The sequence below is a fragment of the Pseudopipra pipra genome, chromosome 10 (assembly GCF_036250125.1).
Source record: "Pseudopipra pipra isolate bDixPip1 chromosome 10, bDixPip1.hap1, whole genome shotgun sequence".
Taxonomy (NCBI): Eukaryota; Metazoa; Chordata; class Aves; order Passeriformes; family Pipridae; genus Pseudopipra; species Pseudopipra pipra.
Window position 1 is genome coordinate 15,626,490 of NC_087558.1, and position 25,080 is coordinate 15,651,569.

General features: G+C 38.2%; 1 protein-coding gene and 1 long non-coding RNA gene across 2 annotated transcripts; both read right to left on the reverse strand.

Annotated features, from left to right (window-relative positions):
• Window positions 1-29: 29 nt before the first annotated feature.
• On the reverse strand, window positions 30-9,785 carry FBXO36 (F-box protein 36). The gene is given in 5 exon segments (XM_064665596.1): window positions 30-241; window positions 3,573-3,770; window positions 6,777-6,829; window positions 8,261-8,465; window positions 9,731-9,785. Coding segments are annotated over 5 exon segments (696 nt in total). The 3' UTR covers window positions 30-56.
• Window positions 9,786-10,921: 1,136 nt separating this feature from the next.
• LOC135419714 (uncharacterized) lies at window positions 10,922-25,020 on the reverse strand. Its single transcript, XR_010433121.1, has 2 exons — window positions 17,608-25,020; window positions 10,922-12,641 (listed from the first exon to the last, which is right to left on the reverse strand). It is a non-coding gene; the product is annotated as an uncharacterized LOC135419714 (long non-coding RNA).
• Between the last annotated feature and the right edge of the window lie 60 nt (window positions 25,021-25,080).

Sequence of the window (25,080 nt, forward strand, 5' to 3'; positions counted from 1 at the left end):
ACAGCAAACCCACACCTTACAACAATTGCTTCAGTGAAAAATGAACCTTTATTCAGTTATTTGTTCTGAACATCTTGTTTCTGCCTCCTCCTTCAGAGCTGTAGCTGCAGTGGACATCTGTGTGCAAAGAATGGTTTCCAGCCCACTTCCTATGCCAGCTCCTTCATTTCAGGTGTGATTGTGTCACACAAGTTCTCCACAATAGTTTCCCATAGCACACTGTCACACAGGTAGTTGTAAGAGAAAGTAGAGGGTTAGAAATCATAATTTGGTTTACTCATTGGTGATTATTCTACTACACAGAATGTGTTTAGACAGCACAGAGGCCTTGTATCAAGGTCACTTGCAGTGTGAGCTGCCCACGTATCTTGAAAGACACAGCTTGAGTTAAAATTCACAAGATATCAGTGGAAGTTTTGCCCAGAGTTGCCAGTGCAAGGTATCCCATGTTGTTCTGTGAAATATCTGAGAAGCTTCTTCTGGTATGATATCAAAGGCCTTTCTGCCACACTAAAAGCAGCTGTAATGCCATAATCTCCTGGTATGTGATTCATACACCTGCTCTGAAATCAACCAGTCTGGTTAAGTTGATGCCAAAAGACTTGTCAGGATGTAGAAATCACATCAGAAATACAAATCTGTTTTCAAGGACGTAAGAGAAGCCTTGGGCTTACAACAGAAATGCAATTTTAGGCAACTTTCAGAAGTACTGTAAGGATTAAGCCTGTTTGTCAGGAGGTGCTTCTCTCTTTCAGAATGACTCCATAAAAAATCAGGTAAAAATATTATAAAGAGGAAGCAAAAATGATGTAATTTATTAGATGACAGAACTATCACAAGAAAAAAAATTAGGAAGATACTCTGTGTCATTATGTATTATCTACCCATTGTAAGTAATACAAGAGCACAGCAACACTGATTTTCCCCCAAACGTTCCACTTCTCTACATGTGCAGTTGCAGGGACCTAAGTGCAGTTGTACTCGATGACTCCAATTCAAGTGGCTGGTAAGTGGTAGCAGAAATAGAACAGCAAAAGTCCTGGTATAACTTGTGTTACTGCTGATGGAGCTGAATACCTTAAACTGTTTAATTCACTGCCTACAGCAAAGCTGTCACTGTTCACAGTGTGAACTGTTTGTTCTTGTGCAGGCACACACAACATCCTAGCACGTTTTAGCAAAGGAAAAGCAGGGATCATTGAGGCAAAATTGCTGTAGGAGCGCTGAAATGAAAATATATACCTTTTAAAAGTTTTCTTTGAATTTCTGCTTTCTCTCTGCCTCTCCCCCATTCAGCTTTTCCCATGAGAAATGGACACCGTGAAGTTAAAAATAGCAGAGGCTGGTTTTTATTATCAAATGTTTTTATTTCCAAACACAGTGTTCTGTTAAAAAAAATTACAAATAAATATCGGAAGCCGAGCGCAGCCGCTCCCGCCGTTCCCGCGGCTCTTCCCCGTTCCCGGTGATCCGGCCGTGCCCCGGGGCCCCGGCGCCCTCTGGCGGCGGAACGTCCCCGCAGCACCGGGAATTCTGGAAGAGGCTCGTCCCAAAACAACCGAAACGAGTCCCGCCCTGCCCTTGTGCCGGGACGAAAATATAAAATCCGAATATGATATTTTATAATCCCACAGAGAGCAGCATTCCAGCCTACACGTGAATTATTTTGGAAATGAAAACTCATATTATTGGGGCAAATTTTTAATTCCATAAAAATACTTCTGAAATGAGAGAAAGAGAACCTACTAGTTCTAGTAGGTTATTTCATTGTCCCAAAATTTTATCTTTGTTATCATGCAACTTAATTCTTTCTAGGATTTCCTTAAATTCCAGAATATCCAAGGCTTTATGTTAAACTAATAAAAAGTTTATTGCCCTGCACAGTACTTCATCCTGCTCCACTCACAGTCTGCAAAATGACAGATGAATTCCAGATATACTCACAAATAATTTCCTGACCTCTCTTCTATCCATTCTCTTCCTCTCCTTTAGTTGTTTTTATTCCCTTATTCTCTAACCAGTTGTTTCCCAGTCACAATATCGACTGTTTTATCTGCAAACTGAAATAAAGCCCAGAACTCAGCAAGCTTATCTACTCCCATCTGGCCTTCATCTCTAAATTAATGACATGCTCTATTTTCCTGACTCGCCATGTTCTCCTGTGCTTTCTTTGCACTGTCTCCTATTTCTTGTGCTCACTTGAACTCTGTCTTGCTGAAGCATCTGTAACACCTTTGCAGCACAGCCACGTCCTCTGGGACTGCCAGCAGTCTGACACACAACTTGAAATGTTGACCCACGTAGCCTCAAAATAATAGAAACCCTGGGAGCAATCTCATCCTGATACAGTTTGGAGATGTGCTCTGTACCAGACACATCCCTCTCTCCACACTACACGGTTAATCTGTGTCTCTAAAGTCTTTCAGAGTGTATCTGTTGTCACAGCAGACTCAAGACAACTAAACCTGGGTTTAACTTTTTCATAAGGTCTCACCATTATGTTTTCATTAACTGCTCAACTCATAACTTGACAGGCTTCATTCTAGGCTCCTACAGCACCCTTGGGGATAAGAAGTTATTTTTCCCTTTAAAACATTTCTCTTCCTGTTTTTCATAAGCTAAAATCTTTTTCTCCCCCTACTGGAGTTATTGCAGCAGCCTTTTCTCAGGCTCTGACTGGGATAGAAAATACAGTTTTGAGGTATTCAGACCCACAAAAATAAGCTTCCTAGATCATAGCTCTGAACACATTATCTTTCTATCCCAATTTCCCGACCCTGCACAGACCAGGAAGCTGGAACAGATGACCTTTCAAAGGCCTTTCCAATATGACTTTTCTATATGAAGGACTTTTCAATATGAGGGACAGATTGCCTGTCATTCTTCTGCAATGTCCAGCCTACCCTTCCAATTTGTTACCCCTCATTCAGCACAGGCAGGCTGCTCTGAGCTCCAGGCAGCCAGTAGTGGTGACTTCTGTTATTCTCTCTTTAAAGTTTAAATTCAACATGTTCATACTATTTCCCATGCTTTCCTGATAGCTGGAAAGAGCTTCCTAGCAAGCAAGCATAAAGTCATCTCTTTCTCCTCCTGTGTTTCTTACAGTTTCTTGCAGTGAAGTCTAACAAAAAAAAAGAAAAGAAAAAGAAAAAAAAAGAAAAAAATCTCTTTCCTTGTGCTCCTGTCTTTTGTCACAGATGTAAATGTAAGGAATGGCAGTGACTTTTTGTTTGCTAATGAGCCTAACATAAGGGGATCCCAGGCTGTGGCTGAAGTTTCTAAACATTACAATAATACGAATCATAACACAAAGCAAAGGTTTTACATTTCCAGTACTTAATCCTGGAAGCAGGGCATAACATCCAGCCACGGGTGGCAATGGAATTGTCTGCATCATTGTGTTTATTATAAAATAAAGGTTTGCAGGATAAGCACTGTCTCTCTAAGATGTAGCTCAATGAAGAGACAATCCTTACTTTACTTGTCTTAAGTAAAGCAGACAGATTGACGATTATGTTAAACCAATGAGATGAATCAAAACCAACATGCCAAAATGTTTACTGTTTCAGACCTGTGTGAAACTTGAGAAAGTCTGGCAATATCTTCAAGCTCCAGAAAGGAAATGATGTACAGGAGCAATGGGACAGGAAGCCGTTCCAGGAAGTCATACTTATCTCGCCACAGATTCCAGAACTTTGGCACCAAACAGTACAGGGAAAAAAAATGAAACCAAACCCAAGTGACAACAGACTTGTAAAAGCCTAAAATTTCTTATCAATAATCTCAAATTATTCACATACATCTTTAAAAAAAACCAAAACCAAAACCAACAGACAGCTTTTTTTTTTTTTTTTTATGTTTTCTAGAGAAAATAACATTTAACATGAACATCCAGAACCATTTTTGGATCCAAAAGGGATCCAAAAAGATCCCTTAGATCTTTTTACATAATGACTGTGCTAATTACTCAGTATATGACATTTGGCTCGTTCCTTTATAATCTAATACACCAAATTCTCTCTTTGTAGGTTTCCTACTTAGTGAGCTACTTCCCATCGTGCAGTCATACAGTCAATTATTTCTGCTTCTGTGTCCCACTTGGAACTTGGCCTTTTGTGTTTAACACTATTTCTTCAGATCACTTATCTATTTTATCAAATTGCTGTAATAAAATTACTAGTTCATTATAAAACAGAATCCCGAATTCAATTTGCTACACGTCTAATGAAGATTTTGATTTCCTAAGATCTAACAAAATGAATGCAGTCATCCAGATTAGTACAGGACTTTTTTTGCCTTTTCATACACAATCAAAATTTAAAGCAGAATTACTATTTTTTATATTTGGAAATTTTTTCTAATACATCCAAAGTGGTGTCTTTTTATTGCTTTTTTGTTTGTTGGTTGGTTTGTTTTTGTTTTAGCTAACTAGAATCTATCTTCTCATGTACATTAGAGTGATAAAAAGAGAAACAGAATCATGGAAATTGAAACTATACTAACTACAGGCCAATTTTGATGCAGCCGTTTTCCTTCCAAAGTATTTTATAAGATTAGTTACAAAATTCAAGCTTACGTGGCTACACTTAAAAGAGCTTTGAAAATTACATGATTTCACTGCTACGATGTTAAGACACTTTCCTTCTTTTTTCCTTCCAAATATTCCTAAGGCAGCTATGGAGAAGGAAGCTAATGCCTTATCTTCCTTCGTGTCTTTGGGTAGGTGGCCCAATATTATGCAAGCTTTCATTTCCGTGCTGCAAGTGCAGTTTGCTGTCAGTTCTCCTTGGCTTTTTTGCTTTCCAAGCATGTCAGTTCTATATGGTTGGTAATTTTCCTCAAATTCCTTATGCAAGTACAAAATGATCTACACAGTCAACTAAAAATGGTTGGGCTGATTAATTCAGGCTGGTATGTAAGGATGATCAAAATCTTCACATACTGGGAATGATGATGATGGTGAAATACACTGAGCAGGTATTTCATGTTGAAGATTAAGCAGGTTACCACATGAATATCTGAGTTTTTCTTTAAAATCATTTATTTCTAGAAATAATAATGTGATCTGTTTTGGCTGTTTTAAAATATATTTAGCTGTGTTTATTTTGCTTTATTAATGTATCTGCAGCTAATGATGAACTAACTGTGAAAATCTATTGAACTTCAAATTTTCTATGAAAATTTCATCCTGTGAGTGCTGGAGACTATTTGATGACTTGTACTATTTGTTCACTCATCCAGAAATATAAGTAGACCTCTCTTCTCTTGCTTGACACTATCATCAATTTATTTTCCATCACTGCAAAACCATATATAAAACCTTGCTGTACCCTCTTGGCTTGATGGAGATTATGAAAAGAAACTAATGATAAGTTATTTCACTGTCCAAAAAGAACAGAAAACATTTCAAATCAAACACAGATGTTTATAGGTGTATGGTAGTTACTATAAATTTACTAAAATGCTAATGTTAATTGTTTAAGCACCTTTCTTTAAAAAAACCCATGAAAACAGACAAAATCTTAGGAATGAAAACTAGGAGATAACAACAGGAAATACCAATACTTAACAGGAAAACATTTTGGTGGCTGGGGTATGTACCAAATATTTAGCAGCAAACCATGGGTATGATGATGAGTTTTTTCTTTGAACTCATTTGGCAAAAAAATCAGTAAGGATAACTAGAATATTATTCCAGTACATATATATATATATGTATATATATATAATTCCTATATATATATTTGTGGAGAATTAAGAGAAAAAATGATAATTTGTGAATACTTAGGAGCAGCAAAGCTCCCTTTAACAGGAGGTGAGGAGGTGTAAAAACATCTGATTGTGTGGAACAGCAAGAGCTATGGACAGAAATAGTGTCAGCATAACAATACAATTTCTCACAAAGATAGTAATTTATTCTCATAATACTTCTATTTATATTAGCACTTTTCTGAAAACAAAGCACTTTTATCTTATATGATAATTTTAATAAAAAATAGAGGGGAAACTCCCAAATTTTGAGATTATTTTAGAAGGAAGAAATGATCAAATGTTAGAAAAGAATGGCTACTGTGGCTTTCAATACTTCCTATGGGATAGGAAGCCTCTGAACTACCAGCAATACTTTTCAAGAAAAAGCAGGCAGATCTTATTTGTAACCTACTGAAAACACACAGAGTGATAGTAGAAAACTGCATGTTAACAATAATGTAATCATTTGAATCACTGTACCCAGGTAATGTAAAACAGATGTTTTATTGTGACATCATATTAATATCAAATGCTGCAGGAAAATGTTACACTATAAGCAATGGAAAAAAAACCTCACTAAAATCCTTCTCACTAACATATATTCACATGTCAAATCTACTTTTATGAGGTAAATAAAATAAACCCACCAGTGGTAAACTAAAAAGTATAGAAAAATACTTCTTTGAAAGCTCAAGTTTATAAAAATTGATGATCAATTTTGCCACAAATTAAAATGTGGTACAACTCTGCTTCAACTAACAGAGCAATTATGAATGTCTACTGCAAAAACCCAGCATATTTAAAGACACCCTGAGCCAAATCCAACAGGCAGTCCATTTTCTATTGGTTCAGGATACATTCATTCCCCTTCTAGTCAAAACAAGCAGTAATAACTGGAATTAAAGATTGGTTTTGTCATGGACTGTGAGTGCTGATTGAGACTTTTTCCACGGTTCGCGCACATACGCAGTCACTTGAGGTTAGAAGGTGTGCTGTGTCCGTCCCTGAACACCAGCAGGGCTCACCTGCAGCCTCCCACCCAACGGCCCAAGGAAGTGTCACTGTTTCTATCACATCACTTGATATCGATCAGTTGCAAAAGTTATAGAGGGAATGAGAAACACAAACCGAACAAACACAAACCTAAACATAGAAGTGCAGACCACGCTAAATCACCAGGGCTAAAAATCTCTGGATTGTGCCGTAGGAAGTGTTAGATTTTAATAAGCAAAGCATAGGGAACATGTTGGTCTTATCCGAGATCATAAATGAAGATACAGTCAAGTTTATTCTTGAAAAGAGATATATAATGTTACCCTCTTCCCTCCCACCATACCACTTACCCAAGATTCATATACTTCTTGGGAAAGCAGACCTCCTCCACCCAGGAGTAAATAACCATGGGATCCTAGAATCATCAAGGCTGGAAGAGACCCTCAAGATCATGTAGTCCAACCATCAACCCAGCACCACCATAACCACCCCTGTCACATCCAGACACCTCCTGAACACTTCCAGAGACAATGACTCCAGCACCTCCCTGGGCAACTTACTCAGATAAGATGATGATTCAATAAGATGATGTCTACCGAAAACTGTTGATGAGAAAAACAGGACTTCATTTGAAAATGACACCTTCCAAGTTCATAATAAAAATAGGATAAATATGAAGTCACATCTGTAACTATTTTTTTTCAATATCTGTACACAAACAGAATACAAGAGCAGTTTATTTAAAAAAGAATAAAATCTCCCCAATCCAAGGTGTCCTGTCAGGTCTCTTGGGCTACAAAAGCCTCAGATCTCAACTGCAGTCCCTGCAGGTGCAGTTATGAACTTCTCCATTTCCAGACTAGGTCATAGCTCACCTCATCTATTCCCTCCAGTCAGTGAATTAATGTGTCTTTGGCTTAGTATTTTCAGGATACATTCCTCTGTGAGCCATGATCAGGATCCACCATATCTTGTGACATGATCATCTCTTAAAGTTAATCCATTACTGAGAACGAAGATTATAGGAAGATGCAAAGCAATAACTACTTGGGACACACAGTTCCACAGAATTTTGGGGAAATGCATCATTGTTTCAGATGTTCTCAGTGGCCAGTCTACCTCTGAGGTTTATTTAGTGATGTCTTTCTGGCTGCAGCTCCTGAAGTCATGTTGCACTTGCATAGTCCCAATTACCTGCAGCATTTGTGGTTACTTGTGTTAAATCAGATTGGAAATCCAGGTGGCCATAAAAACAAATGGGCTGCCACAGAGCATTATGAGTTATTAGCCATAAAAATATTGCTTCCTGGCCTATTTTTGTTGCTAAAATCTCTGTCATTGTCTTATAATGAAACTATCAGTGTTGCTGAGTTTTATAATATATTTAGGTTTACTGTCACAGCTTTTTGTTTTTTCCTGTATTCATACATTAATTTATATTAATAATTTCATAGGAAAAAAGTCTATTAGCCAAAGCAATCACATCTTTCAGGAAGTTATTACAGACCAATATTGCTATGTTATTCCATTATATGCCACCACAAATTTGTAATTTTTATTATCATCTCCTATGAAGAGATGAATCATCAAAAAATCCTCCTGGGATTCTTTAATTTCTCCAGGTCTTAATTGATGAAATTCACTCCTAAGTGACCACGATTGTGAAAGAAGAAAAAGAAAAAAAGCAGAAGAAATGAGTATCAAGTACCTTGAGATAAATACTCAGATTCAGGTGTCAGATTGTGGAAATATTACTGCAGTCCCAAAACAAAGTTATTGTAAGAGATCAGACCATGGTTACTTTACCAGCAGCCCTAAAACATGCTTCAAAGGACAATAAACATCCCAGAATGCACCTAGAACAAGTGAGAAATGTTTTTACATACAAAGAAAACATTCCCAACCCCTGCATGCAAATTGTTTGTAGAAATAAACACACATTTAAAGACATCTCAACTGGCAAAACTATAAACATTCTGGTTTTGTTTTTCATTTAGTCATAGAAACACAATTTAACCACATAATTTAATGCCTGATAAGCAGAAATACTCATTCAACTGCTCAGGCATTCAAAAGTGGCAGTGTTGGAAGTTACACTGTGATTTTAACGTTTTGTTAAAATCAAAATTAACAGGACAGTTCAAAGGCTCAGCACTTAAGACTGTCTGAAAACTCTGGAAAAGGCACTCCAGAAGTACATGTTCAACTCACATTTTCAGAGACAAATTTGCATTACAAAGCATGCAACTGAGACAAAAAATTACTATGAATAGTAAATTAGGTAGCTATGAAATGCTGGAGAATAAGTGGCCCTGACTATCAGTAATTTTCCCAGAGTTCTCTTAAAACATTACCTGTGTGCTTAAACAGCGTGTCAGCTTTTAATATTGACTTTCTTTTTGTTGCTGTCACAGCTGGGTCTACAGGAGAGGAAAGTCATAATCACGTTTCTCCCTTCATGCTAGTAAAGATCACACTCCAAGCCACAAGTAAGATTCACCTGCTATTGTAGGCAAGGTTAAAAGAACATATATTCTAGTCTTACTAATATTAATATGGTTTATTTCCTTCCAGTTCCTTGAGAAAAGTGAGGGGTTTACACTGTCATATCTATAGGTGGATTCCTGATACGAGTGATACAACTGACAAATGAGAATACTAGTGAGGTGAACACACACACATATGTTTTATATAAACACATATGTGTTTTATATGTGTATATAAAAAACAAACTCCACAGAGCTTTATTTTTTCTTCTGGCATGTTGAAAAGGAAAACTGAAAGCAAGCCTTGAGTTAACAGTCAATACTCACATATACTGACCGAAGAACAGAGTTAAATTTATCATTACAAATCAGATCTGACAACAGTGTTTACATCTCTCAACATCGAATTTAACTTTAGATCTCTCTGGTATTTCAGTGATAAAATGTAGATTTTAAAGTTGAGAATTAAGTGTTTGTAACTCCCAAAGAGTTGCATTCACTTTCATCGCTAATTTTCAAATTAAAGCTCAGATGATCTGCTAAGACACCAGTCATTTCTGTATTTTTCAAGTCTTTCTTTTACTTTGTTAATCTCTTAGCTATAGCAACAGTAAACAAATTTGAATAAAGGCTTAACAGCTAAAATTTATCATTTTGATGGCTATTGTGGCTAATACATCATTATAGGGGGTAATCAGAATGCTAAATCATATTTCTGATTGCATACATACAGAATAGCTTCAATTACAGCTCAGACATATCTGCAATACTCTGTACCCTTATTATGTGAATAAATGAAAAAAACATCCTACTCAGTTACATAAGTTCATCCTATTTTACAATACACACACAATCTTTATTCCTTTGCAGTGAAACAGTTGCCTCTTTGAAGGCAAAAAATATTCATCCAATCTGCATTTTAGAATTGAATATAGGAAAAGTAAACCACACCACTGAAACATTTGATGGTAGCAGAGTTAACAGTTCTGCAATGTACATGCACAATATAGATTATCATGTTGCTAAAATAACAGTGTTTCATATACTAGTGGTAACATGAGGATTCAATGCTGAAGTGATTGTAAAGCCCTTGTCATTCTGTTTCAGAGACGATTTTAGTGCCTGGGAAGGCTTTAGAACTGGTATGTTTGCAGCCCACCACGGGGATAATAGGACACTGAATGCTGTACTGTACTTCCAAAAGCTCTTTTTATCTCTGGCAGTGTAGGGAGAATCAGCATGTAGAGCTACTGCCATTCTTATTTGTGGAAAACACGAGGTGAGAGTAAGGTCAGAACAAAACTGATATGCAAATAGAGAAAGAAAAGACATCTTTGTAACACGTTCCTCAGCTTGCACACCCTTCAACATGGTATGCAAGAATACAGTATCCTATAGGGAAAACCCCATTGTTAAAGGAGAAAAGGAACATGGTTAAGAGGCTTTCTCTGGGCTTTTTCATGTTACTGTTGGAAGTGACATTTATTAAAAAAAAAAAAAACAACCACCCAAACCAAAAATCCCCATTTCTCAGCATGAAAATGCCAAGTGTTACTGAAAAAGAAAATAGTTCTACCTGCCCCCAAAACCACTTGCCAAAAATGATTAACAGCTATTGCTTTCTAACTTTTGAACAATATTCTACAGATTAAATCTATAAGGTTGTACAGAAAATGAACACACAAGTCTAATTCTTAAAAAAGCAGAAATATATTGCACCACAGATTACAATGTGTAAATGAAATACATTAATCAATACTTTTCAGTATGGGATATACAGTACAACAGAACAAAGTGTATACAGATAGCAGATACTGAAATTCTGCACTGGTGTAAGCAAGACAAACTTTTCACAGCAAGTATTCCATGTATTTTTTGTTTAGTATTTTGTGTGTGTGAGTGTATTTATCTGTAATGTAACTTTATGTGAGTGTACAAGAACGTCTTTAATCCAAACACTAGAGTGGGCATATGTGTCTATAGACTCTTGAATCAGATTTTTATCTTTATACAATCCAACAAACTCTAAAATGAAACACTAAGTCAACACTCTACAAATTAAATACCCCTGTGCATTACAACAGATGTTTTAACATGGCTATGAAAATTTACTTTCTAGCATTATTGTGTGGAAGTATAAATTCCAAAGCATTTTAATACTAATTTAAAAAAAACTACAGCAATACATATTTCCATAATCTTACCTCCTTTTAATTGTTATACCAGGAAGCACACTGCAGTAGAACTCTCTGCCAAAATGGAAAGATCAGGCCAACATGCAGAGGCACAGGAAAAGTAAAATATTCAAGTAATTTTGTTGAACACCAGTGATTTTTCTAAACATTATTCTTTGATTTACAGTGGAACAAACTGTCAATTGCATTAAAAAACTTCCTTATGTACAAATACCCGGGACAATCTGCAATTACCTTGATAATTTCTTAGCATGTGGTTATTTCAAATAAAAATAATGCACAGACTTTGTAGTACCTATATTATTTGCATAGATTAAAAAGATGAGGAATGGAAAGTGTTGTAAGTGCATCCTGGTTACCATGGACACATTCCATTCTGGATGTTATTTGGAGGTGCAAGTGTTAAAGCAATTCACTGCCACATTGCTTATTCTGTTGGCATTTCTTCATGAAAAAAGAGAGAAGAGGAAAGGAAGAGCAAAACCAAATCTAAACAGCAGCAACCAGAGAAGGCTTCAGGTAAAAAGTCATAGGAAATTTTTAAACAAATAAAACAACCAAAATATTTAAGTGAAAATTAGCAAAAAACGAACTATTTAGTAAGTATGTATTGTCAAAATTAATCTGGACTGCAAATTCCCAGAAGCATAGTTACTATTTACATAGCATGAGAAAATAATATTTGAAATTTGTCATATGGTGAGCCATCTTTTAAGGATGCTGGCCTCAACCTTCCCTTAATTTAATCCATTTTGAAAGTTATATAAGTAAAGACAAGTCTCACATGACAGACTCACGTTGTCTATTGAGAAACCTCTGGGGGAAGGTCAAGACAGACGGTGTGAATTGTGAAGCTCTGTACAAAGGCACATACAAGGAACTTCTTCCTTCCCCAATACACATTTTTAGGATTTCAAACTTCTCCAGACTCGGCTGCAGAAACTCAAAATATAATTCCTCAGATTAAAGGTTATAGGGAGATTAATTTTCCCCTTAAATTGTTCTCCTTTAAATAGCTAAACATTCACTGGAGAAGGAAGGTGACTGCAGAATCTAGAAAATAGTGTTGTTGAGATTCAGGAGATCTAGAGCTAAACATTTTCCTCTGTCCCAGGTGAATGGCCTAAATCCCCAGTCTTTGTTTTCACCCTTGGATTTGTCACTGCAGTCCAAGCTCTCATTTCCCTGTGCAGTGAAGGAGCCCTTGTATCTTCTACTGAAAAAAAAGTCATGTTCTCTATTAGTCTTAGTGATTTATCTCTAAATCCCTTCTCTCAGACTATTTTATCTCATATTCTATTAATTTTCCATAGATTAAAAAAAATAAATCTCTGTTTTTGGCTGGATTTTGTAGAGTGGGGGAGACCACAAAAATTTGATTTCAAAATTAGAGTATTCAAGTGCTTCAGTCCTCATTTTATCTCATTTTCTCTTGCACAATATTGTCTCATTTGCTACAATTTCAAATGAATCTACTGGTTTTAAAACAATCCATTTTCATGTACCTTGGTATAGAAATTGCCCATTTTACCCTCACATAAATCTATACAAAATGAAAGTGGAATAAATATCAGCATACTGAAATATCTTAAAGGAGATAACTATAAAATAGATATTTCTAAAGTCATGATCTGTATACCTAAATATTTTTGAGTTAATTGGTTGCTTGAGGCCAGTATCTGCTAATCTGTTGCCTAAGAATTTGTAAAGCTAGGCACAATTTCCAAGCCATGAAGTCAAATGCCTTTGCTAGATATATATGTTTGAATTTTGAAATTAATTAGCACAGTGAAAACTACCAGCTTACCTGCTTCCTTCATCTGTCCAGTGCCTGTCACTGTAGATGCAATTTTACTTATGAAAAAGCACCCCTGCTGGCATAGGTTTTTCTACTCTAACATAGTCACAGCTAATTGAGAAATTGTTATTATGGTAATTTTTTTTTACTTCATAGCAAAGTTTTTCACACAGTTGCAGCTACATCCACATTACAGCTTTGACTGTGTAAGGAATAAAGGAAAATTTGAGTTGGACAACAGAAACCTTTAGGCTTAGACAAAGCTATGCTCATTTTGCAAGCAAATGAAGCTTTGGCTTCTAGGTCACTTCAAAAAAGGGAAATTAGGTACCTTACAATTTTACTCACTTTTCACCAAGAAGAGGCAATTATGTATTGTGTCTAAGGTATGGAGTCAGGTAGCACTGCCAATGCAGAGGTCTTTGTGAAAGAACTAAAGTAAAATGTTAAATCACTTCAGGCAGAGCGAGACTCTGCTCACGTGGTGACACTGAGGCACTAAAGCAGGGCTGCTTTGATCCCTGGGGGATAAGCTGGGCAGAACAGTAACACACATGGGCATTGTTTCATGTAAGGCTACAATGGCACATTGTGATTAACTTAAAAGCAAGAATGCAGATCTTGTGGAACTGAAGAATCTGTTAAGTCTCCTTTTTTCCTCCTGTCTCCAAACCCAGTTAGATTCTTGGTAAGGAAAATATTTGACTGGCCAAAGGAGATTATTTTGAGAGTCTTGATTGGGTTAATATGCAAGAATGTGAACACTAGGAAATGCAGCCTGGCAGAAGGGACTACACTGGTTTTGGTGTGGGGTGGTGGTGGTGGTGGTGGTGGTGTGTACCTCAAAACTGCTGACAGGTTTTGTCCTGTTTCCTTGGAAAAGAAGGTAAAATGGTCGCAGTTAATGAAGCCTTCATTTATTTAGGGTTCCCAGAAGTCTCTGAAGGACAACTTTATAGGAGTAAGCACAAAAAATGAAACACATCTGAGTGCAATAGTGCAAGAGTCCACCAAACTGAAATTAAACTAAAGCCATGCCCTGGTGCCATTCCTTATGTCAGGCATGGACAACATGAAATTAAATAGGTACCAGTTGCTGCCCGCTATGTCTGTGAAATTGGATGCATTTTGTTCTTCTGGCAATTTATTACCTTTCTTTTCAAATCTAAGGTAGGGCTTTCAATGTCCCTAATTCATTTGACAATTGATACGAAAGTCTGTCCTTGCATTTGCTGTAGTACAGGAAATGATACAAATTACTATTTTGTCTACACTGATAGGTTCACATCGCTACAGGATAATAGTTTCCTTCTGATGTGCACTCGTGAGAAGCAAAAATAGGTCTCTTTGGCATTTATTAGACATAGTCCATTTTTCATCTTTCTAAGGGATGTCCATTTCAGATATGCCACAGAGTCTGAAGTGTAAAACCTATTAAGCTGTGCTAAATAAACTGTTCTCCAAGGAAAAAAAACATTCTCTCAGACCAGTGTGTACTTGGAAGTTTGTAGGGCCACAACAGTCATCACACAAACCCTCCCTGCCCTATGTCTGCTTTGGTTTTGGAGAAAAAAAAATTACTATTAATAAGTAGCAAGAGATTAAAACAATTTAGTTAGCAAGCAAAAATACAACAGTGACTGTAGCAGAGTACAGCTGTAAAGACAATGGCACATGGAAAGAAAGATGACTTCCTGGTGTCAAGGCAAACTGTTTTGTGAGTTGCTATTAACAAATATTTCAAGTGCATGAAGAAGAAAAGAAATATCCCAATTTCAAAATTTCATATGGAGCAACTATGAAGTTGCTAATTTTCCCCCACTTCACTCATACTCTGAAGCATCAACCCACTTAAGGGATTAGCTCTGTGTGCATGTGTGCATGATTACCAAAGGCTTCCACTTAAAGCATCTGAAAAACATATTAGTATAATACAGGAGGAAGATGGAGTAAAAGCTTGGAAAAAAAATAATTGTCTTCTCCTTTGGGGAATGCAGTAGTTATGTTTGAGCACAAAATCTGCTGCCTTGCCATGGCCTCCTCCCTTTTCTCAGTTACATACCTGGTTTATTCCTATTTTAGTATCTTTCCTCATTGGTTTTCCTAGACTTTGCAGGGGAGAAGGAATACATAACAAGTCAAGAAAATAAGAAAAAAAAAGTAGCTCAAGCTGTTTCTCACAGCTGCCAACAGCACAGGTGCTTTGGAAGGTAACATCTACCTTTATACATACAGACTTGTGCACAGATCAGAGAGACAGCACAAGAGCAAGAGACAATGCAGAAGGGAGGGGATGTGCTGAGGGGAAAGCAACACTATCAGAGGGAATAAAATATTACTCTTGAGGATCAGAGTCTTCAATTATGAGCATGATACTTGCCATTTATTAATGTGATTAAATAGGCAGACCTAGATAAGACTGCCACAAAGAGATTATTCCACTACTTAACAGAACAAAGGATGCAAGCTAAGTGCAAGGCATAACATTCCTTTCTAGATGGATAACACACTGACAGGTTTCACTTAAAATCATTTCTTTTAGTTTTGTCCTCCTTAATTCAGTTTCAAGGTCTTCTTGTTACAATTTCAGGTCTAGTCTATGCTTTAAATTTCTTCTGCTTTGTTTTTGGGTGGTCTTTTTTTTGTTTGGTTGGTTAGGTTTTTTGTGGGTTTTTTTGTGTGTGTTTTTTTCCTCTTTCTTAGAGTAAAGAACCCAAACAACAGAACAGAACAGTCAGACTCCCCGCTATGTGCTCAAAAAGTCCTCAAGTGCAGCTGTGCAAAGTAATTTTTAGGGAATCTGCACCTCTTTTAGCAGGGTATGTACACATAACTGGCAATCCTTTTTATTACAGATGAAGTCTTAGTTCAATCATCCCACTGCTCCCTTCTTGGATGCTTCTTATCCTCCTGACTTGTATACATCTGCAACCAGTCTATCTGCTGAAAACTGTTTTCCTGTATTCTTATGTGGGCATCTCACTTCCAGCACTGACACCCCTCACTCCAAATTTGGAGGAACACCTAGTGCAGTGGCCCCTAAAATCTCATCACATTTTTTAAGAACAGACTAACACTATCAAAGTGTTTTCCAAAGTTCCCTTTCTGTCTATTTACAGCTTTAATTCCACCTCAGATTGAAAGACAGGAGCACTAAAGAATCCATCACACTGTGCAGGCATTCTGATATACTTGATTCCTACCTATGTCTCCAGTTTGCAGAAAAAGCTGTGTTAACAAGTATGTCCTATTTCTCAACCAGTCCTCAGCTCAGTACTACAGGTAGCATACTCTCTGAAAAGCTGGTTGACTTTTTTTCCTGTTTCTTCAAATACTAAGTTTTTTTAGTCCAATTTTAATTACTTGTTTTACATGAAACTTAACATTTGTTACCTTTAGGTTTCAGTCTCATTGTAAACTGCAGAGGTGGGAACAATTGCACAGTTCAGCTGTAGCACCATCTTAGTGAATGCTGAAATCTATCCTTTCATTATCATTTGTCATGATAATTTGATGTGCACATATATTAAAACCATACATTGCCTTTTCTGTCACAAGTATCTGCTTGCTTTTTTGATGCTTTCCAGCTACACAGCTCCTCTTGCCTGCAATCCCCATCTGTTGTCATTCCTTTCACTCTATTGTTCACTATCATCCTATTATGTTATTTAGAACTCTGGCTTCAGACACTCTCTTAGGCTTCTGCAGTATTATTTTGCCTTTTTCAACAAATCATTTTGATCATTTTACTGTGCACTACTGTTTGTTCTTCTAGTTCCCACCCTCCTCCAGATAATTTGTGTAATTTAGGTTTCAGCCAACAAATGACATTTACACTGGTTGCACCCAGTGCACAATTTTAATCTAATTTAGTGAAGTCCATCCAAAAGCTGCAGGCACTTTTACTTTGGTTTAATTTAGGCTTATTTCTGTTTAACACAAATTGATTTAGTTTATACTCAATCAAAATCAAGCAAATCTTTACAATAAGAATCCATAGAGCAGTTTAGACCAACAAGTTTGTTTAAAAAACCAGTTTTTAAATTACTCTAGTACATCTTTAGGTAAGACCTGCCCACACTGAGCTAAAAATCCTGATTTTTTCTAGCTTTGCCTTCCACCTTTCTTGCCTTCTTCCTTTGAACACTTTACTGATTGCATTTAATTGACTTTTGGTAAATGAACAAAGTGTAAATATATGGTATGCCTAGTCAAGTAAATATCCCTGGAAGTTCTTCATCATGAATGCTACTGTGTATATGGAAAATGAAATAAGGTAAATTGCTCTTGGTTAATAAAGGCAACAGAAAAGAAGAAATAAGTCTTTTCCGAACTTGAAGCAGAAAAAAGCAAAACAAGACAATAGAAAAGAACACAAACTTACCTTTGGCAAAACAAAAGTAGAATTACTCCTGAAGAATCCCAAGAGAGAGAACAACATGGACAAGGATGTACTACCTAAAGTAAGGCAAGTGAAAAATATAACTAAATCTTTCTCTGGAAGAAGCACTGACAATAATGAACATGTGAGCAACATTTGGGTACAGCAGGAAATGTTGACTTAATTAAGCAGAAGGTAGTTGTGATTGCTTACCTTGAGAAACTATTATACCTTCATGACCTGGAAATCATCCTTGGCAGGTAGGACTAGATCAAGCATAATACTTTTGAAGAAAGCCACAAACATTAAAATCATACATAAAACTTAAAATGGGAGCTTAAACATTGCAATTCTGCGTGCCACTGCTCTCTGTATATTAAAGACTAGTTATGAGGAGACAAAACCCAGCTGACACAAAAGAAAAAAATATATCTCTAGGCCACCAGTGATACAGAAAAACCAGAGTAATAGCAAACAATGGTAACAGAGAATTAACTAAGATTATTTTATCATCTTTAACATACCTTAATTGAAATTGATACAAGAATATTCCACTGCATCCTCAAAGGACAGGTCAACTACTACAGAAAGAATTTTATAAGCCCACACAACAGTACAGAGTTATCATAGGCTCACAAACAACTGAACTTTACAAGTAATAACTACTTAAGGACTCAGAACCAGTTATATTTCTAATTTCAAATCATAAATAAATGTTTCACAGAGTTTCACACAGTTTAGTAAAGTTTGTGGGGGGAAAAAACCCCAAAACAACCACCCCTCAAAAAAGAGAGAACTGAGTCTTCTGGAAAGGAAGAAGCTCACCACTGACATGGCTGTATGTGATGCTTCTGTAGAGAAATCTTGACCCGCCAGTAAGGAAAGCCCTGGAATGCCAGCACTGCTAGGGCTACACATCAGAAACTGCATTGCACTTGTTAAAAGCCCATATGTCAGTTGGGTTCTTGTGCTGGATTACATCTTCAATTTGCAGCATGACTAAAGAATTCCCAAATCTTCCCCAAAACGTTATGGATAAGACCTAGCAACTGCACACATCCAGAGGTGGCGCTTCATGGAAGAAGTGAGAGGTACTAAGAGGCATCTGAACTCTAACACAACATCACAACGTTGCTAAACCAACAGATTTTAGCCTTGCACAGAAATACCTGACAACAGTATTCATGTCTTTCCAACACAGCATTAGTTCCCCAGAGAAACTGTCTCCATTTTCCAAGCAGCTCTACTGTTTCCTTCGATGTCTGAATTAGAGACAGCAAAAAAGCAAAGGAGATTTCCCTATGTATTTTAGGATTAACAAACATTCTGCTGATAATAATTGCTTAATAGTGTGTGATACCATTACCATGAAAGTGTTTGACTGTTTTGGAAATACACTTTTTAAGCACAACAGAACATTTTCTGAGCTGGGACAAAATGGCTTCTTTCTGAGCTCATCAAACTATGCTTGAAAGGTTTCTAACTTAAGACAACAACAAGTTCCTAGTTTTATGCAATTAAAGTCCTCCATACAGATAGTTAATAAAAAAATATAATTTTTTTAAATGCCCTCTAGAAAAATTTCTGTGCTGTTTTTGTTTGTTAAGAACAAATTCTTGCTTTGAAAAGTCAAAGAAGAGACTTAAATAGAATAGGTCCAGATAGGCAATAATTGGTATGGCATCCTCCAGGTTTCAAATGCAAATAAAATAGCAGAATTTTGAAGAAGGTTCATCTCCCACAGATCTTTACTTAAAATAAGACATCTTTCAAAAACACTGTTTTGTATAACATGAAATTAATTTCAGCTCAATTACTATTATAACATCTGTTAATTCCCCCCCCTCCAATCCATCTGGCTTAAGCACTTCAAATGGCATCTCCTGTCAATCAAATAGGTTACATATCAAATGTCATCATTAAGACTTAAAAACAAGGCCAGCATTCAATAGTTAACTTTATAATACCTTTTTTACCCAAATGGAGGAGCTATCCTTGCAGGTTTAATAAAACCCAAAGGTACTCACAACTGAAAATCAACTAGCCCACAATCATTACAATAATCACTTATTAATATGTCTCCTAAAATTGAAATTTTATTGAAAATGATAATTTGTAAGTGGGTTTTTTTCCATATGTGGTTTGTTGGTTTTTGTTTGGGTTTTGTTGTTGTGTTTTTTTTTAATTTAGTACTTACAGGGATTAGACATAGAATTGTTTATTGAGAAGGGATTTTTAAAAAAACATTCTTAAAGATTTTAGTGCTGTAGGTTCAGAATTTTTACTTAAAACTAAAAAGCCAGAAAACAACTTTATTTTTTCAATTAAAACAATTAATTATAAGGTCTTTTAAAAAAATACTGTAGTTCTCAGTACCCAAAATAACATGCTGTGTTCAGAATGTATTGATTTAATCAGAAACTGATTGAAGATGTAGAGGCGAACACTAAACAATAGGAGCAGTGAGGGGTAAAGAACAAGAACATCCATCAGAACTGTTTGCCTGGTTACTTGCACTGTTTGCTCATCTACATGGCCTGTATATATTTGCTAGAGAATGCAGTTGCTGAGCTCTGACCAAACATACAATTCTGCAGTGGCATATTTGACAAAGTTCAGCCATCCTGACTGTTGTGTGAGCAGCCCCTGTGTGGAATATTGCACACAATGCCGGGGCTGTTGTGTATGGGTGAGGTCTGCCTTTTACAGGGAAGTAGCTCCACATTTTACTAACATGACAAAATCCTCTGATTAGTGCAGCATTCATTAAATGGTGACAGATGCTGGTATTAATTACATGTCGAGTGGATCATTTTCCCATTACGTTTCTTTTGTTACCAGCCTCATCATTCTAGTTATCAGCCTGCCCTATAAGCAGATTAAGCACCAGACTTTTTTTGGGGGGGAGTGGGGGATGTGTGTCTATATTCCTTGTTTGACCAAAATGAGTGACCCATCTTTTCTACACTACCCCACCATCTGGATTCCTCTCACTGCACTTTTCAAAACCTGTACTTATCATCTGTTAGAAAATTTATAAGAAATTTTATTTTAAAGAGTTATTTGTGTGGCTCTTTTAAGCCATCTTACATTTAATGTTGGAGGCCATATGATTTATCACTTGCTTTGTACAAACAGATAACATCTATTGTTTGTGATAAACCCTGCCAAATTATAACTGGCATATCAAATATTAATTTGGCATTTCAAGAGTGAAAAACACGTACAGTGAAAGATAATGGAAAGGCATACGTGACACAAATTGCCATCCCTCATGTCAGTCTTGAGAAAATGTAATATTACATGCACTCACACAAAACAAAAGCTATTCACTGTTCCCATGAATTCTAGCAGGATTCCTAGTACACACTTTATGGCCAAGCATGTTTTTCTATTTAGTATGTTTATCCTGACATGTACACCAGCTTCTCCTTCACAACAACTCAGAGCAGTCTGGGGGCCCTTCACCATCTTTGTTGCCCCCCTTTGGACACTCTCTAATAGCTTATTATCTTTCTTATGTTGTGGTGCCCAAAACTGCCACAATATTGCAGGTGAGGCTGCCCCAGTGCAGAGCAGAGCGGGACAATCCCCTCCCTCACCTGGCTGGTGATGCTTTGCCTGATGCCCCCAGGACACGGTTGGCCCTCCTGGCTGCCAGGGCACTGCTGACTCACATTCATCTTGCCACCGACCAGGACCCCCAGGTCCTTTTCCTGGCACTGCTTTCCAGCATCTCATTCCCCAGTCTGCCCGTACATCCAGGGTTGCCCCAGCCCAGGTGCAGAATTCAGCACTTTCCCCTGTTGGACTTCACATGGTTGGTGATTGCCCAGCCCTCTAATTTGTGGGGGTCTCTCTGCAGTGCCGTCGAGGGAGTCAACAGCTCCTCCCAGTTTCGTGGCATCTGCAAACTTGCTCAGTATCCCCTGGAGACCTGTGTCCAAGTCATTTATGAAGAGGTTGAAGAGCACTGGGCCTAAGAAGGAGCCTCAAAGAACCACACTATTATACACACACATATACAGCATTGTTACCTACACACAAGATATCCAAAAAGAAGAAGCTGTAAATTAGTCTGCATAACTGCCTTTCTAACCATCAGAGAAGTGATGGTCTGGAGCAATTGTTCTGTGTGAAAAACCCTCACTACCTTTGAAACATATCAAATCCCATTTATGCTATGTCCCATTTATGTGGCTGAATGAAACAGCAGGCACTAGGACTTGATGACCTGGAGTCGTCTTTTTGAGTCTTATTTTTCTGCAGTGGAACTGGCAGATGCCCACACAGGGGAAATATGTTCAGTAGTTTCTCTACATTTGTAAGATTATGATTGCTGACTTGAAATAGCTACTTGAAAAAAAAAATTATTTTCACTGATGGCTCAAAAAGATTTCTCCTTTTACACAATCCAGCTGGTTGAACTGTATTCCATGAATGCTCATTTATGCATCTGCACCTATGTAGTCTCCTTTTGGAAAAGTTATTTGCAATGAGTTACAGGACTCCCCCTTCTTCTTACTCTTCCTCCTTGAAGCAGCCCATGCAGAAACTAGTGTGCCCCTGTAGTGTCACATTCTAGGTTCTCTGTTTGTCTTGTCCTCTTTATTTGACTATTGTCCTATACTTAGCTTCAGCAAACTTAGTGTATACTTAACTCTACTCTCAGAGACATCCTTTATGTTCATTTACAGTACTTCCCGTTAACTTATTTTTAGTTATACAGCACGTTGGGCCTACTGTAGTGACTCGAGGCAGGCACAGCAGACTTCAAAAATGCCTTCTGGAGAACATCCTCAAGCTATCAGGTTGCAGGACAGAAGAAGGATGTCAATTCCCTTGAACAGGGGAAAAAGCTACACAAAAGCCACAGACATTTCACATGACTCATTTGAACACAAAGGCTGCTGCCAGGGACTTGTTTTTACCTCTCTGATATGGCCTCTTTGTCCAACTAAATTTCTTGCCCTAAGCCATTCTTAAGATATTTTGTATTTGTACAGGATTTCTGGCTCTGTGACAGCTGGACTTGATGGTCAGTTGATAGCTGGAAATCCTGGCAATGACCACAGGTACAAACACTCTGGAGCTGTATAAGACATGCCCAGTAGATTGATAACTTCATCCTGAAGGAGCTGAATTTACTGCTCATGTAAAGCTCAAGTAGACCATTCAAAGTAGGGCAACACTTACAGAAATATGGAAGCCTTCATTCAAATCCAGTATGCAGCCACAAACTCCCTTTTTGTTTTTAAAGAAAACCAACAGACAGTTCTGAAGCCACTTACTTTGAAGAATGGGACTATTCAAAGCAGCAAGTTTCAGTGTCCAGGTAACTGTGTGCAAGATTGGAGGCACAGACTGTGAGGTCTTTCAGGCAATTACCTTCAGACAATATAGTGATATATTCAAATACATATGTTCACTGCACCATACTCAAATGATCTTATCCTCATAAAAATCAAAGCTGAATTTTTCCAATAATCTAAACCAGTTATTTTTCAATGACACCAAGTTCCTAGTAAGACTTTGTACAATAAACATTTGCAGAACAATTTTAACTTCCTTACACTGACAGTTATGTTAACTGACTGGTTCGTTTTCAGGATATATTTGGGCAACTGAAAACCCAAGAATAGATATCTGAAGTGTTTGACAGGAAACAGATATGAGAATCAAAACACTGAAGACTGCAATAATAATAAGGGACATCTTATTTTTATTATCTGAGTGCAAAAATGAATGGTAAATACCCCATAACACTGAATTACATATTCCATGAACAAGCAGGGCACTGATAGGATTCCCACGGGGTCAATGGGACAGGCCCATTACAAGACTTCAGCATACATTTCCCAGTTATTGTGCAGCAATTTTTCCCTGAAATAAAATATGTTCATTATTTTGGTTTACTTTATGAAAACAAACAAAAAACTTCCTTCTAGTTTCAAAATACATTGGTGGTTTTTGTTCTGGTGAGATTTTAAAAACTTTCTCAGAAAAATTTTTGAAATTTTACAGCTTCTAAATCGGTATGTCCAGCCAGACACAAGCATTTGTGTTCATCTCTCATGCATATAAAGTCAACTAAGTAAAAAATGTAACAAAAATTATAGAATATTTGCAGTTTTATTTCGTAACCTTATAAACTCATAACGAGATCTGTTAAATCTCATTTGTTTACTGTTCAGTATTCCTCATTGATGATTCCTATTAGAGTATTCTGAAAAATATTCATAGACCACATTTTGTAGCATATTTAAAAAAGAAAAAGTTCAAAAAACTCTTCCAGGATATTTAACATTGCTTTTCTCCCTGTTTGGAAAACCAGTTACGTACAGAGGCGTTAGGCAGGATACACAAACACCTTCAGGTACCATGTGGAAAATATATATAGCCTTCCCATTCCCAGATGTGCAGTTTAATTTTATATTCCTGGAATGACACCCCCCACCTTAATCTAGTTATTCTGAGAGTGCAGCTAGACTTATCTTAGGAGGAATATTGTGACATTACTTAAGGATTTGTTACTTATTCACTTTAAACGTTAGTACCTCATTTATTTGTGAGGCATTTCTGAGCGTAGACTTACGTCTATTTTCAGGCTACGAGATCACAGAATATACTTCTTTGCAAGGCTATTAACTCACCATTTTGAAGGATTTTTATTTCCCCCTTTCCTCTGGTCCTCGCTCAGAGCCCCTTCCCAGGTAGAAGGAATCTCCCATATACGGAGGCTCCTCGTCTAGACCCACTTTCACCAAAGCTTGGAAATAACCCTTTTTGTACCCAGCCCTTACCTGCTGCCCAGCTACTCACCGACACCACATCCCCGGGCCGCGCCCCGGCGTTCCCAGCCCTCAGGAGGCCCGGCCTGCAGCACTTACTGGAGGCGCCTCCCGGCTCGCTTCCCGGCGTTAACAGGCGACCCCCGTCCTGCCCCGGCAAGGAGCTCCTTGCTCAAGCACAAGCCCTCGCTAAAGCCGCTGATGCCTCAGGAGCCGGGGACAGGCCCCGGTCGCCTTCCTTCTTTCCCGGGCGGAGGAAGGAGCAGCAGCTCCGCGCGGCTCCGCCGCCGCCATTTTGGACGCCGGCGGGCGGTCCCCATGGCAACCAGGAAGGGGCGGACATCGCGCGGGGTCACGGCGGGCCCGGCCCCCTCTTAAAGGAGCAGCCCCGGCGGCGCCGCGGTGCCGGGCAGGGTCCGACCCCCGCCGCCGGTGCCAGCGCAGACCCGCGGCCCCGCCGCCCCCCGCCCGCCCCGAGGGCGGACATTCTCGCGGACCCGGGGTGACGACCCCGGCGGAGGGATACCGGCCGCCGACAGCGGCCCCGCCGAGCGCACCGAGCGGGCCGCGGTCCGGGCCGCGGCGGGGGCTGCGCGGGGAGCGGCAGCCGGGGCAGGGGCCGCCCGCCGGCCCGGGGGGCGCGCGGGCCCCGGCGGGGCCCCGGCGCCGGCAGAAAGTAGTCCCG